Source organism: Panthera pardus, unplaced genomic scaffold (genome assembly GCF_024362965.1).
Source record: "Panthera pardus isolate Hobbes unplaced genomic scaffold, ASM2436296v1 HiC_scaffold_20, whole genome shotgun sequence".
NCBI lineage: Eukaryota > Metazoa > Chordata > Mammalia > Carnivora > Felidae > Panthera > Panthera pardus.
The window spans coordinates 87,738,581-87,755,902 of NW_026526766.1; the positions used below are offsets into that span (position 1 = coordinate 87,738,581).

General features: G+C 48.7%; 1 protein-coding gene across 2 annotated transcripts in view; it reads left to right on the plus strand.

Moving 5' to 3' along the window:
- Positions 1-899: 899 nt before the first annotated feature.
- The window catches only part of GPR107 (G protein-coupled receptor 107), a 69,069-nt gene continuing 52,646 nt past the window's right edge, over positions 900-17,322 (plus strand). Inside the window, exon 1 of one of the 2 annotated variants that reach the window (XM_053908427.1) lies at positions 900-1,224. In XM_053908427.1, the coding sequence (XP_053764402.1) occupies positions 1,084-1,224 (141 nt within the window). In that variant the 5' untranslated portion in view covers positions 900-1,083. The remainder of the gene's footprint in view (positions 1,225-17,322) is intronic. The other variant, XM_019420801.2, reaches the window with a different exon arrangement.

Here is a 17,322-nt window from a genome sequence, read left to right on the forward strand (position 1 = left end):
GCAGAATCCGAAGCGGGCTCCAGGCTCCGGGCTGTCAGCACAGAGCCCCACCCCGGGCTGGAACCCACCAACCCGGAGACCATGACCTGAGCTGAAGTCAGATGCTTAACCGACTGAGCCACCCAGGCGCCCCGTGTCTCTAGCTTCTTGATAAAAGGTGGTGAGAGAGGGAACCCACTACTGAATTCGCTATTGAAGATCTCCCTACAAATCCCAGATTGGAAGCAAAGAAAGTCTCCACGCAGAACTCAGGGACAAACGTTGACCCTCAGGCTCTAGCGGTCGGATGAAATAATGTGGGGCCATACAACACAGTACTTGGAAGTTTCCGTGTGATTCTCAGCTCAACCTGGAACAAACGACTTGATTTCTCAGAGCCTCGGTTTGCTTACCTGTAAAGTGGGGATAACGGTCCTGCCTACCTCCTACCTCGCCAGACTGCTCCAAGGGTTCAACGCAGTAATGCAACACAAAAGGCCTAAGCACCTGATAAGGGCTCAATAAATCGTCTTACTGCAAACATTTCGTCTGACACTTTAGTGTGAGGTGCCTCCACAAAACCAAGGGCCCTACGACAAGCCCCGAACTTGGTATTTTCCACCGAGTCCCCGCCGCTCCCGAAAGCAGGCCGATCGTCGGCGGGGCACGGTGCTGTGGCCACAGCGTAAGACTCCCCGCCCGCAGACAACCCGGATCCCCCTGCGGCCGCGGTCCTGCAGGCCCCAGGTGGCTTTCAAAACTCCGCGGGGCGGAGGTGAGGCCCCTGGGTGGGTGGGGGGGGGGGAGGGTTTCCTGCCCGGGGCTTTTGCCATGGCAACCGCCACAGACTCCTCCACGGGGGGAGGGGGAAACTCCACCTCTTCCGGCTAAACAGAGAGTCTGCGTCCGAGAGGCCAACTGAATCGCCCCAAGGTGGCCGCTCTCGGCCCCTCGGCGACCTCCCGGGCCGCACGCTCCAGGCAAAGGCCCACAAGCCCCCGGCGGCCGGCCTCCGAGCCCCGCTTCCAGGCCCTTCCGGGGGCCGCCGCCCTTTGCCCCCGGAAGTGGGCGGGAGAGGAAGCGGCTGGTGATGCTGGAACAAACATGGCCGCCCCGGCGCCCGTCGGCCCGTCGGGCTCCTGCCGTCCTCCGCTGGCCGCCGGCCTCCGGCTGCTGCCGCTGCTGGGGCTGCTGCAGCTGCTGGCTCAGCCCGGCCTGGGCCGCGTCCACCACCTGGCGCTCAAGGTAAGGCCGGCCAGGGCCGCGCGGGGGGCGGAGGCCGAGGCCGAGGCCGCTCTCCGGGGCTGGGGGCAACTTTGGCCCACGGTGGGCGGGAGCCGCTGAGCGCTGGCCCTCCGCCCCTCCTTGCCCCAGGCGCCGCCTCTTGCCGAGGGAGGGTTCTGCGGGGAACTGTGGTCACGGCGGGGGTCCTCGGACCGTCTGGAAGGGGCTGGAAGGTTGGAGCTGAGCCGCCGAGGGGAAGGGGCTGAACTGCGGCGTGACCCCAAGGACTCCGGAGGCCGCCCTTGCTGACTTTCCTCGCTTCCCGGCCGAGAGCGACCAGCTGTCCAACTGTTTTCCCCGATTCGCTTGTCCGCGGTGCCCACTCTTCCATCCTCTTGTGCCCCTTGAAGGGACGCGAAACCCTAGCCTCAGTTTCCCGGTTTGGCCTAGGGCGCTCCCTGGACTGATGAAAGCGGGAATCTCCTGGAGGAGTTGCAAATCGTTGTTTTTAAGGAATTTCAAATCTGGCCTGAAATACACGACCAGCGTTCAAAACGTGTTTCTGATTAGAGGGCCTGCCCTTTCTTCCCCTCGCTCCTGTCACTGTCAGTCTAGGGAAGAGACTTACACAGGCCTAGAATGATCTTACTGTACAGTTCACCGCTAAGAGTCGTCTGAGGCTAAAACGTGCCTCCAGGCGATTCAGCAGGTTAATATATCTGAGGAGTAGAAAAATAAATCGTTACGACCCACAGCCTTGTACGTTATTTTCACAACGTACAGTTTTCTAAGAAGTTGTGGGATTGTAAGCACTTTGTCTTATAAGAACACATTACTTGAAAACCACGAAGCATTGTTATATTGTGACGGTAGAGTTTGAAGAGTGTGGAATCCAGGTGAAAAAGCCTGGCCAGACCCATGCACCCATACTTTGGGTTATCAGCTTTTGCTGTTTGTTAAGTAAAAAGTATCCTGATTAAAATGGTTCCTAAGTGCAGGGAAATAGGTGAGTCTTGGCTCCTTTTGAGAATCTGTTGAAAACTATAGGACCTTTCCCCAGAAAAGTGCAAGAAGAAGTGTAGACAACACATTCAGGGGGAATTTCTGCGGCTTTATAAGCCCCAGATGATTATCCATAGGCCCTAGTCCCCAGGCTTATGACTGTGACTCCAGATGTACAGAATTCTTTCTTTTATAGTTCAGGATCCTTGGTGTTAGATTAAGTGGTGGAACTGGATTCATATAGGTTATAAATTGGAGACAAAGCTAGTAATGGCCGCAGTGGACCGTGGCTCTTGGTTCCCAATCCAGTGCTCTTTGTAGATGTTTGGAATTAAAGTGTCAGGTGTTCAGCACCATTGGGTAAATACTGACGGTATTGACGTAGGTGAAAACGTACACTAACCTCAGTGGTGGAAGCAAACCGAATTGGTGTGATCCTGGTGATGGGTTTCTTCCTGTTGTGCTAAATTACTTAATGTTTTTCATCCGTGTACGTGATTCGTAAGTACTGTGGTAGTTATTCCATAATAATACTGTAGTGGTTTCTTTCCTCTTTGGATAAATATTCTGACTTCTTCCCCCAAGGAAACAGAAATCACCTGAAGAGAGCCTTTCAGAGCAGCACCATTAGATGGTCTTGTTTTGCTTGAGACGGCATGAACAAGGAGACTTGATCAGGATATAGACCTAGAGTGGCAAGAATAACGTGAAGAAGTCACTGAGCATTATAAATATGCATTGATCTGTTTGAAAACTTCATGGAGTTTTCATGGGGAAAACTTCATGGAGAATTTCAAACAGACATCAATAGCAGCCAGAATGAACTCCCATGTACCTGTCATCCAGCCTCAATAACCATTAACCCGTAGCTAATTCTGCCCCATCCCCATACACATGACTTCTCTCTTGACATTCTTTTTTTTTTTTCAGTTAGAAATGAGTCTTTTCATTTTTTATTCACTTTTTTTATCCCATATTATGCTTTTCTTTCTTTTTAAAATTTTATTTATTTATTTATTGGGTGCGGAGGGAGGGGGGAGAGAGAGAGAGAGAGAGAGAGAGAGAGAGAAAGGGAATCTTAAGCAAGCTCCATGCTCAGTGTGGAATGTGATGCAGGGCTCGAGCCCACGACCCTGGGATCATGACCTGAGCTGAAATCAAGAGTCAGATGCTCAACTGACTGCACCTTTGGGCGCCCCTCTTCCTTCCCTTCCCTTCCCTTCCCTTCCCTCCCCTCCCCTCCCCTCCCCTCCCCTCCCCTCCCCTCCCCTCCCCTCCCCTCCCCTCCCCTCCCCTCCCCTCCCCTCCCCTCCCCTCCCCTCCCCTCCCCTCCCCTCCTCCCCTCTCCCCTCCCCTCCCCTCCCCTCCCCTCCTCCCCTCCCCTCCTCCCCTCTCCCCTCCCCTCCCCTCCCCTCCCCTCCTCCCCTCTCCCCTCCCCTCCCCTCCCCTCCCCTCCCCTCCCCTCCCCTCCTCCCCTCTCCCCTCCCCTCCCCTCCCCTCCCCCCCTCTTCTCTCCCCTCCTCCCCTCCCCTCCTCTCCCCTCCTGTCCCGTCCTTCATTCCTTCATTCTTCCTTCCATAGGCTCTAGGCAAAACCTGGGGCTTGAACTCATGACCCCCAAGATCAAGAGTCTCACGCTCTACCGACTGAAGCAGCCAGTGTTCATCTATCCTTTAAGTTGTTAATCGGATGTAGAGGCTTGATCATGTTGAGGTTTGATTCTGTCGGCAAGACCGCTTCATAGTTAGCGCTGTGTGCTTCCACTGGGAGGCGTAGTGTACGATTTTCTTTCTGTCACGTTTGCCCCATCGATGCCCGATGCTTATATCTCTGTGTTCATTTGTGTCTTAGTCTTTTCAAGCTGCTGTAACAGAATACCACACACTGGGTAGCTCATAAACAACATAAATTTATTTCTCACAGGTCTGGAGGCTAAGTCCAAGATCAAGGTGCTAGCTTTGGTGAGGGCCGTCTTCCTGGTTCCTAGCGGGTGTCTACTCACTGTGCCCTTAACGGTGGAAGGGGTGAGGGATGTCTGTGGGGTCTCTCTTACAAGAACACTAATCCCATTCATGAAGGCTCAGCCCTCATGACATAAGTACCTCCCTCCTAATACCATTACCTTTGGGGATTAGGATTTCAACATACGAATTTTGGGGGAGAACAAACATTCGGACCGTAGCAATTTGGCATTTGATCTTTACATTGTCTGGTGTCAAAGTGTAGGACTGTCTTGATTAAGTTATATGTTTTATTGTATAGTAGATCTGGTTGTATTTCTCAAATTTGGCACACAAGGCAAAGTGTATTAAGTGCAAACAAGTATTGTTCCTTAGACGTTTATTTGCTCGGGAAACATTTATGGATCACATGTATTAGGCGTAATCCCTACCCCCAGGCTGACCGGGCATGGAAGTTTCAGACCAGCAAAGAAAATAGATACGGTCCTCCGTATTCTGCGTTGTAGTATAGACTTCTCTATTGATGGAAATTTTTCTCAAGTATTTTAATACTTCTTGACTTCATAAACCTAAGATACGGGATAAAATTAGCTTTTCCTGGATAATGGGTGGTTTCCATTCATTTATTCACTAAACGTTTGTTTTCTGACTCCTAACTTTGAACAGATGGAATGTTTATTTAAAAAAAATTTTTTTTTTATTGTTTATTTGACAGAGAGAGAGACAGGGTATGAGTGGGGGAGGGACAGAGAGAGAGGGAGACACAGAATCTAAAGCAGGCTCCAGGCTCCGAGCCGTCAGCACAGAGCCCGTCGCTAGACTCGAACTCGCAGACCACGAGATCATGACCTGAGCCGAAGTCGGCCGCTCAACCGACTGAGCCACCCAGGCGCCCCTGAAGTTTCTTTAGGTTGGGAGTGACCGAATGTACATTTTAGGTAGGTTTCTGTGGGCACGTGATCGGGGGGCAGGACCGGAAGCAATAGGAGCCAGTGATGACTCTGGGTACAAGATTAGGGCTGAGCGTAGGGCGCTGTGGGGAGGAGGGGGGAGAGGGAACAGACCACTAGCCGTTGAGAAGGCGAATGCTGGGCAAATGTGGAGGTGAAGGAGGAGGTGACACCCAGGTTGCTCGCAGAGGTTATGAAGGTGGACACTGGTGCCACCACCTGACAGGCCATAGGAGGAAGATGAGATAACCCTGTTAACATGACTTCGCAGCCCGGCGGGGAACACGGGAGCGGCGTGCGTATTTATCCTCAGACTGTAAACACACGTCCTCTGCCTCCCACTCGAATTCGAGGTAGAAGGATTAAGTTTGGGGATCTGATGATCCAACCGGCATATTTTGCAGGGTGTGAAGGGCACTTCCTGCGTAATTACCCATTTGCGTAGCTGAATTACTCTTGTCCCTCCTATTAGACCAAGAGAGTGAAGCGCCAGTTTGGCTTGAGCACATGCCGTCCTGTGGTTCGTGGGCCTGGCCAGAAGGCAGCGGGTTCCCATTTCGTTTGGGCTTGGGTAATGCGAACATACGGACTGATCCGCGTCCCGTCCTCATTTTTCATACGTTCTCCTGCCTACTTTCATGCACCGAAGCGGAACGGTCTATAACACTCGGAAGGTTCTTTTAACACCGGTACCTGGCATTTTTAATTAGCCTCCTAACTTCAGTGTATGCTTTAAATGGCTTCTGTTTGTTTGTCTGTTTTTAATGTTTATTTTCGAGGGGAGCCAGAGAGTGCGTGGGGGAGGGGCAGAGAGACCGAGAGGGAATCAAGAGAATCTGAAATAGGTTCCAGGCGCTGAGCTGTCAGCACAGAGCCCGACGCGGGCTCGAACTCTCTAACTGCACGATCGTGACCTGAGCCGAAGTCACACGCTTAACCGTCGAGCCGCCCAGGCGCCCCTTTAAATGGTTTCTCACACCCGCCTCTCAGGGTTTCATCCCTTTTAAGTACAACGATCTATTGAGTATCTGTTCCTCGGTATGTGTGTATATGAGCACATAAGGTGCCCTTTTGCAGTGACTGTCGTCACTGCACGTGTGCTGGTTTGCTTTCTTCCGAGAATACTAGCACGGAAGAATCAAGTATTTGATCGGTAGAGTTTCTTAATAAGACAGCCCTGGAAAATTCTAGTGACCGCTTTGTCTTTTTTCCACTTTTCGTGCCCCTGCCCCTTCCACGGCTGCTGTTATACATTTTTGCTGCTGCTGCTGCTGCTGCTTCTTCTTCTTCTTCTTCTTCTTCTTCTTCTTCTTCTTCTTCTTTTTGGTCTCCCCCCAGTGCACCCTCACATGTAGTTTACTACTTTTTTAACTTGTAGAAAAAAAGTTGGGGTCAAAAAATACTCTCTGGACTAGCCAGCAGGTTTTCTTTTCCTTCACCTCTTTACTTGAAGGATGACATCTACATGGGCCAGGTAGGTAGGCGCTGAAACACTTCACTGTGAATGATTAGGAAGATGGATAGATATGCTGCGGTGACAAGTGTCCCTCCAGAATGAACGTCTACCTGGAACCTCAGAATGTGGCCTTGTCTGGAAATGGGGTGTTCGCAGGAGTGAGTGGTTCAGATTAGGTCATGCTGGCTTAGGATGGGCCCTAATTCCAGCACGACTGGTGTCCTTACAGGAAGAGGGGACACACACAGAAGGAAGAAGGCCATGTGAAGACAGAACAGAGATTGCGGTGAGGTATCTGTAAACCAGGAAACTCCAGGGCTTGCCAGCAGCCTCCAGAAGCACAGAAGACACGGGGAGGATTTTTTTTCTTAGAGCCTTTCCAGGGAGAACAGCCATGCCCAGGCCTTGATTTTGGACTTGTAGCCTCCAGAACTGTAGGAGTAGAAGTTTCTGTTGTTTTAAGCCGCCCAGTCTGTGGGTATCCTGACAGCAGCTCTCGAAAGTCATCAATATGTAGCAACCTTACTTCAAGACTCTACCTTCGTGGCAATGTGTTATTACTTTGTGTGTGCGTGTGTGTGTGTGTGTGTGTGTGTTTAATTTTTATTTATTTTGAGAGAGAGAGAGAGAATCCGAGCGCAAGCACGGGAGGGGCAGAGAGAGGGGAAGACAACAGAATCCGAAACAGGCCCCAGGCTCTGAGCTGTCAGGACAGAGCCCGACCGCGCGGCTCGAACCCACGAGCCATGAGATCATGACCTGAGCTGAAGGTGGACACTCGACTGACTGAGCCACCCAGGGGCCCCACGTTATTACTCTGTTTTTGAGTAATAACTTTCAGAGAACATCTTTAGCAGTTTGACGTAGCGGTGATCCCCGGTACGTAAGTCCAGTCCCTCTCTGTACAAATACTCGAGAACCCGGTCGCATTAGCCTTCTATGGTGGATCTTCCTTAAGCCAGTGGCTACAGCCCCACTGCACAGACTGCTTTGTGAGGCCCCCTCACCCCCAAGAGTTTCTGAAGAGTTTTGGGAAATTAAGAGAGCATCTTCCTCCTCCGTGCCATGCCCCATCTCAGGGCGGGGCCGTCCCGGTAAACCTCAGACCCTTCCCGGGCAGCCTCCGGAACCGTGGTCAGTATGTAAAATGAATGTGGGTAGCCTTGTCTGTCCAGAGTATTGATCAGGGCGGTATAGAAAAGGATGCAGTGTGTTCTTGCAACAGCAGTGTGAGGTCAGACCCGTTACGTGGGCCTTGTGAGCGTTGCAGAGAGCTTGGTCGAGGCAGCCAACAGCCCATCCAAGGCAACGCAGAGCGAGACACGAAGGAGCTGGGACGAACGTGACACTGAGGTAGATGCCGTTGGCACATTCATTGTTGTCTTAAATCTTTTTTTTTTTTTAAATGGTTATTTATTTTGAAAGAGAGAGAGCAAAGTGAGCAGGGGAGGTACAGAAAGAGGGAGAGAGAGAATCCCGAGCAGGCTCCACACTGTCAGCACAGAGCCTGACACAGGGCTCGAACCCACAAACCGTGGGATCGTGACCTGAGCCGAAACCAGGAGTCGGACGCTTAGCCGACCGAGCCCCCCGGGCACCCCGTGTCCCTCTTCAGTGTGGCTCCAGGGCTCTAGTATGTGAGACTGCCGTGTTCACAAGACGGTGGACCCTGCTCCCGTGTCCAATGTTCTAGGCTCACTTGGAAATCAGGTGTTCTACAGAATCTAAGTTTGAAGTGGTGGTGACAGCAACTCGGTATTAAAGTACCCCCCGTAAGCCAAAGACTGGGCTGAATATTGGATGTTTTTGCTCATTGACTCCTCATAACAGCCCTTTGAGGTAAACGTTACCGTTCCTACTTTGTAAATCGGGAAAACAGAACTTGGGTTACAGAAGTGGAGGTGACGGAATCTGAACCCAAGACCGGGGCTCCTCCCGTCTTCCCACTTGCACTGGGTGAGCAGCCCTCAGTGACTGTCCCCGAGGAAAGCCCTGGTTGCCAAGACCCCAGATTTCTGTGTTTCCGTGTTTCTGTTTTGCATTCTCTTTCAGCTTTTTGTGGTTTTTCTCTCGTGTATGCTTAGCTGTCACAATTTTGCTTCTTTGAGGAAATTGGACTGCATTCCTTTTGTGAGTTGCTGCCTAAATACAGTGAGCCAAACATTCAGATATTAAGCTTCTTACGGGAATGTTTCCTAGCCTTAATAGTAGGCAGGCAAGGGACGGGATGCTAGATGGTGTTATTCTTGTTTTTCTCTGGAGTAGAGAAATTGATTGTGGGTGCCTTTTGCTGAAAGGTACTGTGGCTTACCTTTGAGATGTGATGTTTGTTTTAATCTGAGGTCCCCGATTTAGATGCTGCTGGAAGCCAGCTAGAAACTGTGAGCAGGCTGGCTCCAGGGGACCCCGGGGGGCACGGCCGGCTGAGGGGCACCTGTTCCTTCTACAGGGGGCTGCTTCTCTGGTTTTGCTGCACTGGAATGTGGCCCAGACATAGTGGGTCTTGTGGGTTTTCTCCCCCCGCCCCCAAGAAAACCTAGAAATTTCGCCTTTTATGTGAAATTAGCCAGCAACTAATTGAAGTTAAAAAACCAAAAACCACCATTTTAGCCAAATAGAACACATTTACGGGCCCACACAGTCTTATTGCCAGTTTGTGAGCTGTTTAAAACGAAGTGGCCGGGTAGGTGACCTTGAGCCAGCTCAGTTAAGTGTTACTGTACTTACCCTCTCAAGTTCAGTTCATGAGAACAACTAAACTGAAGCATCATTATTCTACTTGCTTTATATGTGAAAACAATTTAATGTGAAATTGTTGAGGAAGTTAAAGCAAAAACACTGCTTATATCCTGATATTTAGTCCAAGGAACGGGATCGTCCGTAGAAAACAATTATTGTTACAGGGAGGAAAAAAGGAGAAAGCACACCAACATAGTAGTTTTCATTAGGGATTATGAGTGGCTTTTTTTTTTTTTTTTTTTTATGTTTATTTGTTTTTGAGAGAGAGAGAGAGTGCTTGAGTGTGTGAGCAGGGGAGGGGCAGAAAGAGAGGGAGACCCAGAATCTGAAGCACACTCCTGTTTCAGATTCTGTGTCTCTCTTTCTCTCTGCCTCTCTCTCTCCAAAATAAACATTAAAAAAAAAATTTTTTTTTTAATAAAAAAAGAAATAGGTGCCCCAAATTCCTGAAGTATCAGGAAATGCAGCTGAATTAGTGTCCGCAAAATGGAATGCCTGACGTCAAGGTTCGGTGAGGATGTAAGGAGGAAGCTCTCCTATACCTTGGAGATCCCTTTGGCAGTTTCTGGCAAATTGAAAATGTGCACATTCTGTGTCCCAGAATGTTCACGCCTGGGCGTATATGCATGTACTCCCGATCTCAGCACAGATATGTGTAAGAAGGCACGTACAGGGATGTTCACGCCAGCATTGTGATGGCAAAAGGTTGGAAATTCCCTGAATGTGCGCGGATGGGGAAATGGATATACCGATGTTCCTCGACTTACGATCGAGCTATGTCCCGATAAACCCACTGTAAGTTGAAAATGCCTTGATACGCCTACCCTCCTGATCATCAGAGCCTAGCCTGGCCCACCTTCAACTCCCGGAACACTTACATTCGCCTACATCTGGGCAGAATCACCTCACACCGAGCCTGTTTTATACCAAAGTGCCGAATGCCTCGTGTAATGTGCCGAATACCGTCCTGAAAGCGACAAACAGAACCGTCGTCCGTGTAGGGGTCGGTTGCGCTTGTGACCGCGGGGCTGCCTGAGAGCCGCGGCCGCTGCCACCGCCCAGCATCCCGAGAGAGGATCGTGCACACCTCTAGCCTGGGAAGAGAGCCAAATCCAAACCTCAAAGTCCGGTTTCTACCGCGTATGTATTCCTTCTGCACCATCGAAAGGCCAGAAAATTTGAAGCTGGACCGGTCTTCCTGTGATGTACGTGTGGTGAAATATAAGCCGGTAAAGTGGGACCCGGAGCATGATAAATGTATCAACACAGATGGGTCCTCACAAACAGCGTTGTCTGAAAATGCAAGTTACACATGTGCTTCTACGTTATGACACCGCGTATCCAGAGTTTTAAAACACTGAATGATACTGTATGATGTTTACGGATATGGATAGAGATATCTAGTAAAGGTACGGTTGTTATTTTTTTTTAAACGTTTATTTATTCTTGAGAGACAGAGAGAAACAGAACGAGCAGGGGGGTGGGGGGCGGAGAGACGGGGAGACACAGAATCGGAAGCAGGCTCCGGGCTCGGAGCTGTCAGCACAGAGCCCGATGCGGGGCCGGAACTCGAGGTGTGAGACCATGACCTGAGCCGAAGTCGCGCGCCTAATGACTGAGCCACCCAGGCGCCCCCGTAGTAAAAGTACTTTCAAAGGGAGAGCAGGAAGGCACCGAATCAGTTCATGAGCACAGGGAGGGGGGGATGAGAGGGGACGAGGGTTCGACAGAGGGACGAAGGCATTTTTCTTTGTCACCAGTGTTTTATTTTCCCTTCTTCACACCCTCCCTTCCTGTGAATCCAAAGCAGCCGCAGCATAGGCATCTAATAAGCCTGGAGAGCGGGGGAACTGGGTATTTGTTGTTACTCCTTTTACTTTTCTACAACTAGGAGGATGGGGAGGCTCTGGAGGCCGCAGGCTCGCTTGTCCGGCTGACCGCTGACGCCCAGTGCCCGACACGCGGTGGGGCTTCAGCAGGCGTTTGTCGAATGACGGAATGAGTGCATTTCTGTGTCCCAGTTTTTCTCAAGTGAACACTTGTTGCTAGAAAAGGTATCGTTGCCATGTTCGTTAAAGTAGAAGTTCTCTGGGTCGCCTGGGTGGCTCGGTCGGTTGAGTGTCCAACTTCTGCTCAGGTCATGATCTCATGGATCATGGGTTCGACTGCTCAGTGCCTGGAGCCTGCCCCTCCCCTGTTCGCGCTTTGTCTCTCTCTCAAAAATAAACAAACATTAAAAAAAAAATTTTTTTTTTTAAGTAGAAATTCCCTGAACCTGGGTGGTGGGCTTGTGAGCGCTCAGCCCTACACGCCTGATCTTGTTATGGATGCCACCAAACAGCAAGATTATACATTGTGGCTGTGCTTATACCTTTCTGACATGTGTGCGTGTGTGTGTGTGTGTGTGTGTGTGTGTCTACACACACACACACACACACACACGCACACAGAAGATTTGAAGCGGGCTCCATGCTGACAGCAGTGAGCCCCGAGGTAGAGCTCGAACTCACAAACCATGAGACCCAGTTGGTTTATTTATTTTTAGTAACCTCTACGCCCAGCGTGAGGCTCCAACTCTCCACCCCAAGATCAGGAGTTGTACCTCTTCCAACCCAGCCAGCCGGGCGCTCCTCTAACATGGTATTTGGTTGCTGAGTACCAGTTCAGAGCTCTGATATCTGAAGTACGTGTTTTACATTTTCTTAGATCAAAAGGAAAACCCCGAACCGTTATTATGACTTATCCCTGAGTGGTAAGGTTGCAGCTACTTTTCTACACGGTTCACTTACGTTTTCTCTGACCACGTACAGGCTTTATAATTCACAATAACTGATGGTAAAGTAGGTGAGGAGCTTCCGGGGTGGCAGGCCTGTGGGGGTGAGGGGGGAGTGGCGGGGAAGCTTTGCGCCCCTTCCTTCCCGCATTTCTTTCATCTGACTCTTGAGTTCTAGTCTTTTGTAATAACTCTGTTCTGCGGGGCGCCTGGGTGGCTCAGTTGGCTAAGCGTCCGACTCTTGATTTCAGCTCAGGTCATGATCTCACGGTTCGTGAGATCGAGCCCTGTGCCGGGTTCTGTGCTGACCATTGAGAGCCTGCTTAGGATTCTGTCTCTCTCTCTCTCTCTCTCTCTCTCTCTCTCTCTGTCCCTCCTTCCTTGCACGTGCTCGCTTGCTCTATCTCCCTCTAAAAACTAAACTGAAAACAATTTTAAAAACCAGTGAATTAGTGAAGTAACAGTACATTAAATTCCATTAAAATAGATTAGAGGAAAATCTCCAAATTCTGAATGGTTTTCACACATTGGTGAAACGGAGGTACCTTTTTTTCCTTTGGCTTTGGCTCTTTTTTTCCCTAATGTAGGGGAAATTTTTATATTTTTAAAAATATATTATTAATTAAAACAGTTGTTTTTAAATTTTAAGTAGGCTCCACACCCAACACGAGGCTCGTACTCACAACCCCAAGATTGAGAGTCGCACACTCTACCAGCTGAGCCAGCCAGGCACCCCTGTCATTTATAATTTTTAAAAGTTACATTTGATTGTAAAAACGATCCTAAGTCTCACTCAAAGGTAAAATAAAAATGATTTTTTGAATATAACGCTTCATTTTCGGAGGCATAGTTTATAGAAAACCAGATTTTCATTTGGGTAAGTACACATTAGAACAGCACAAGTTACAATTACCTTTCGTAAAGCATTTGAAAGAGGGAAATAGTTTTTAGCATGTGACAGGTGACCTTTTCCTTTTTGCTGATCCAAAAGCTTGTCTAACACAAGAGGATGACGGGCGTGGTGAAGAGTCCTCTCTTCTCCCCATCCCTGTGGGCGGGTTCCTCAGACTTAACCACTCTCACCCTCCGTGGGTCCTTCCACGTTTTTCTACGTAACTTTAAACATCTTCGTCTGCACATTCCCCACTTGTAGGTTTCTTTTTTTTCTTTTCTTTTCTTTCTTTCTTTTTTTTTTTGGCATAATCACACTTTATAAAAATCTAAGGTCAGGGGGCTCCTGGGTGGCTCAGTCGGTTAAGTGTCCGACTTCGGCTCTGGTCATGATCTCACGGTTTGTGGGCTCAAGCCCCGCGTCGGGCTCTCTGCTGTCAGCACAGAGCCTGGAGCCTGCTTGGGATTCTGTGTCTCCCTCTCTCTCTCTCTGCCCCTGCCCTGCTCACACTCTGTCTGTCTCTCAAAAAGTGAATAAACATTTAAAAAAAATTTTTTTTTTTTACTTTTTAGAAATGTATTTATTTTGAGATAGCACGAGTAGGGGAGAGGCAGAAAGAGAGGGGGAAGAAAGAATCCCCAACAGGCTCCGTGCTGTCAACACAGAGCCCGATGCGGGGCTCGAACTCTCATGAACCACGAGATCATGACCCGAACTGAAGTCAAAAGTCGGATGCCCAACTGCCTGAGCCACCCAGGCGCCCTGCCCTGCCTTTCGGTGACTTCTAAGCCAAAGTCCAGCCACAGCGGTGTCTTGTTGTCCTCAGTCCACCGAGCTCCGTGCCAAGGTCCAGAACATCCTTCCCGCTGACGTCTGCATGGCCTGTGCCCTCACTCCGGTGCCTTCTCAGTGAAGCTCGGACTGATAGACCGAGGCCTTCACAGTGCGTGTGTTCTCGTCTCCTCTCTCCACTAGACGGAAGCTCAACAAGGCAGGACTTTCTGTTCACCTCGCTCAGTGCCCCATTCTCACAGCCTAGGGCAGTGCCTGTTCAATGAATGGCCTTGGCTCTTTCTTTTTTTTTTTTTAATGTTTACTTATTTATTTGCGGGGGGCGGGGCGGGGGTGCACGCAGAGACAGGGAGACAAAGAATCCCAAGCAGGTTTCCACGCGTAGCCCGGAGCCCGATGCAGGGCTCGATCCCACGACCCGAGGATCATGACCTGAGCCAAAATCAAGAGTCAGACTCTTAACCAACTGAACCACCTGGGCACCCCATCTTTTTCTTTATTATATTACAGGCTCGCTTTATTTATGTATGTATGTATGTATGTATGTATGTATGTATGTAGGCTCCCTGCCCAACAGGGGGCTTGAACTCACGACCCTGAGATCAAGTGTTTGCTCTACTGAATAAGCCAGCCAAGCACCCCTCTCTTGCAGTCTTTTCTCAAATGTTGGGATACGCGGGCCTACATCCTTCTTTTTAACCACTATGATAATTCTTCATTGTAAAGAGGACTCAGCATTGATAGAAATCATTTGTTTGCTGACAGAAATGTATACTGCATTTTGACTGCTTGATTTTAGCTGTTGTAAACAGAGCTGCTTTGAATATTCTTGTAGAAATATCTTTATATTTCAGCTCTAGTATTTCTGTGGGGGTAGATTCCTAGGCATGGGATTACTTTAAATGGAAGGTACCAAAGAGCCCTGTGTGTACAAGGTTCTGTCAGTTCACGCTACCGCCAAGTGGCGTGTAAGTGTTTGCTGTTCATTTGCACACGTACGTCACAAGGCATCCCGTTGTAGGTCTTAACTTCTACCAACCTGATAAGAGAAAGGTGCCATTTCGTGTTGACTCCTGGTGACGCTCAGGATCTCAAGCGTGTTTATTGTCTTTTAGTTTCAGACTTTCTCTGTAAGCCAGAAATTTTAGGAAAACTTATTTCAATGCGAGTTTACTTCTCGGCGTGTATACACTCTTAAATGCGAGGAAAACTTTGGTGGTGGTAAAAATAAAGGTGTGTGCAAACAAAACAGGAAGAAGAGGGGAAACGTACGCATCCATAATCATGCCCTGAAACCACACATTTTAAAGTGTACTTTTTGGGTAAAGTTTTGGTTTAGAACTTTGATAGCGATACGATGAAGTTTTAATTTTACAAGTAGTTTATTGAAAATAGAGACGACCCATTTAGAATAATCTGAAATAACTCAGAATAATCGGCCGGTGCCACATTTTCTCTAATTGGATCCTCTGTAACAAATTAACTACCCGTTTTTTTAGATTGTTTCTTCATCACTGTTGTCAGAGTAATGCTTAGGTCCTTATTTGCTTTAGTGCCTTGGAGATTGTAATTGTGTTTCCACTGATTTCAGATAATAAAAGTCAACTAGGAGAGCAGGAGTTTACAACCAGCCATAGAGATAAGTACCTGAGAACAGTCCTGTGTTTTATGTTCCTGTAAACGTCTCGTGGATGAACAGTCTTGTTTACCTAACTTGATAAGCAGTTTATTGTGGTTAGGAATATGCCATATTATCATGGTTATGTTTTTTAAAGACGTTCTCATCAAACATACACTGAAATATTAATGGATGAAATGATAGCACATCTAGGATTTGATTCTGTTGAATCCAATCTATTGATTGGAGTGAGATCCTATTTAGATGAGATTGGGGGTGGGGAGAAGTACAGAAGAACAAAGTGGACCGTGAGTCGATGGTTTGAAATTTCCTATAATAAAAAATGCAAAACAAACAAAAGATAGACTGGTTGGTTGGTTGTAATAAGTATGAGGCGGCCAAAACCATAGGTTGGGGTTTAAACAAACCTGAGTTTGAATACTGGCTCTGTCGCCTACTGACGTTATGATTTTAAGCAAGTTTTACCACTCTGAGCCTCTATTTCCTTGTCTATAAAACGGACATAATAACACCTGCCTTGTAGTGTTGGCGATAAGAATGAGTGGCGGTAGGGGTGCCCGGGTGGCTCAGTTGGTTGAGTATCTGACTCTTGGTTTCGGCTCCGGTCATAATTTCAGGGTTTGTGGGATCGAGCCCTGTGTCAGGCTCTGTGCTGACAGCGGAGGCCTGCTTGCGATTCTCTGCCCCTCCCTCCATGCTCGCTCACTCTCTCTCTTTCAAAATGAACAGATAAACCTAGAAAAAAAAATGAGTGCTGGTAGATAAAGCTCTTAGCATAGTACTGGCTACAAGGTCAAGTGTTTGCAGTCTCTGAAATCCTTGGGGAAACAGACATTACTGCTGTGTCAGTGCTAACAGAATTAATGGGGGCGGGTGCTTCTGGCTGCCTTAGTTGGAGCACGAGACTCTTGATCTCAGGGTTGTGAGTTCGAGCCCCATGTTGGGTGTAGAGCTTACCTTAAAATCTTACCAAAAAAAAAAAGTGTGGTTGTTGAAAATGTAATCAAATCTTCTTTGTGTCTGATATTGTCATTCTCACCCTACTCTGGCACCCGCCCTGCCTTGTGTCTCCTGTTTGCTTCCTCATCCAGTCAGACTGACCTCGCTGCTCCTCCTAGGAGAGTGTCTGGAGGGAGAAATGTCACGATTCTGACTCACTCCTGCCTCCTCCCCAGACGCCGGCTGGAGCACTCTGGCATAGGAGTTATGGAACAGATGGGGCATTTGTCCCAGAGTACCCAGGTCTGGAAGGAGTGTTTTTTTTTGTATCCCTCTGCACTCAGAACCGACTATTGGCAGTTTTTTCTGGGACTGAGTATTTTTCACGTTTGGGGCCTCAGCCATTAGTGGTATCATGTGAATGTTGGTTTATTTACACTGCATCGAATCAAATGAAGTTGAATGAACAATTAGAATGGATGACCTTCCTGGTTCCTTCCAGTTTCAAAGTGTCCATGTGTCTACGGTTTGTATAGTAAAACAGAGTTTGTACAGTGCCTTCCACACACACCTTATTTGACACAGTGACGCGATAACTTAACACAGATGGGGGTTAGGTTAGGTGCAGGTTGTACACATGATACTGGCAAATGGTAATACTGAACATTTTTTTAATTTTTAATTTTTTTTGTGTTTATTTTTGAGAGAGAGAGAGAGGGAGAGAGGAAGAGAGAGAGAGAGAGAGCATGAGCAGGGGAGGGGCAGAGAGGGGGGAGACACCGAATCGGCAGCAGGCTCCAGTCTTCGAGCTGTCAGCACAGAGCCCGATGCGGGGCTCGAACTCAAGAACCGTGAGATCATGACCTGAGCCGAAGTCGGACGCTTAACTGACTGAGCCCCGCCAGGCGCCCCGATCCTTTGCCCATTTTTAAGTCAGGTTATTCGGGTTTTTTGGGGGTTTTTTTTTTGTTTTGCT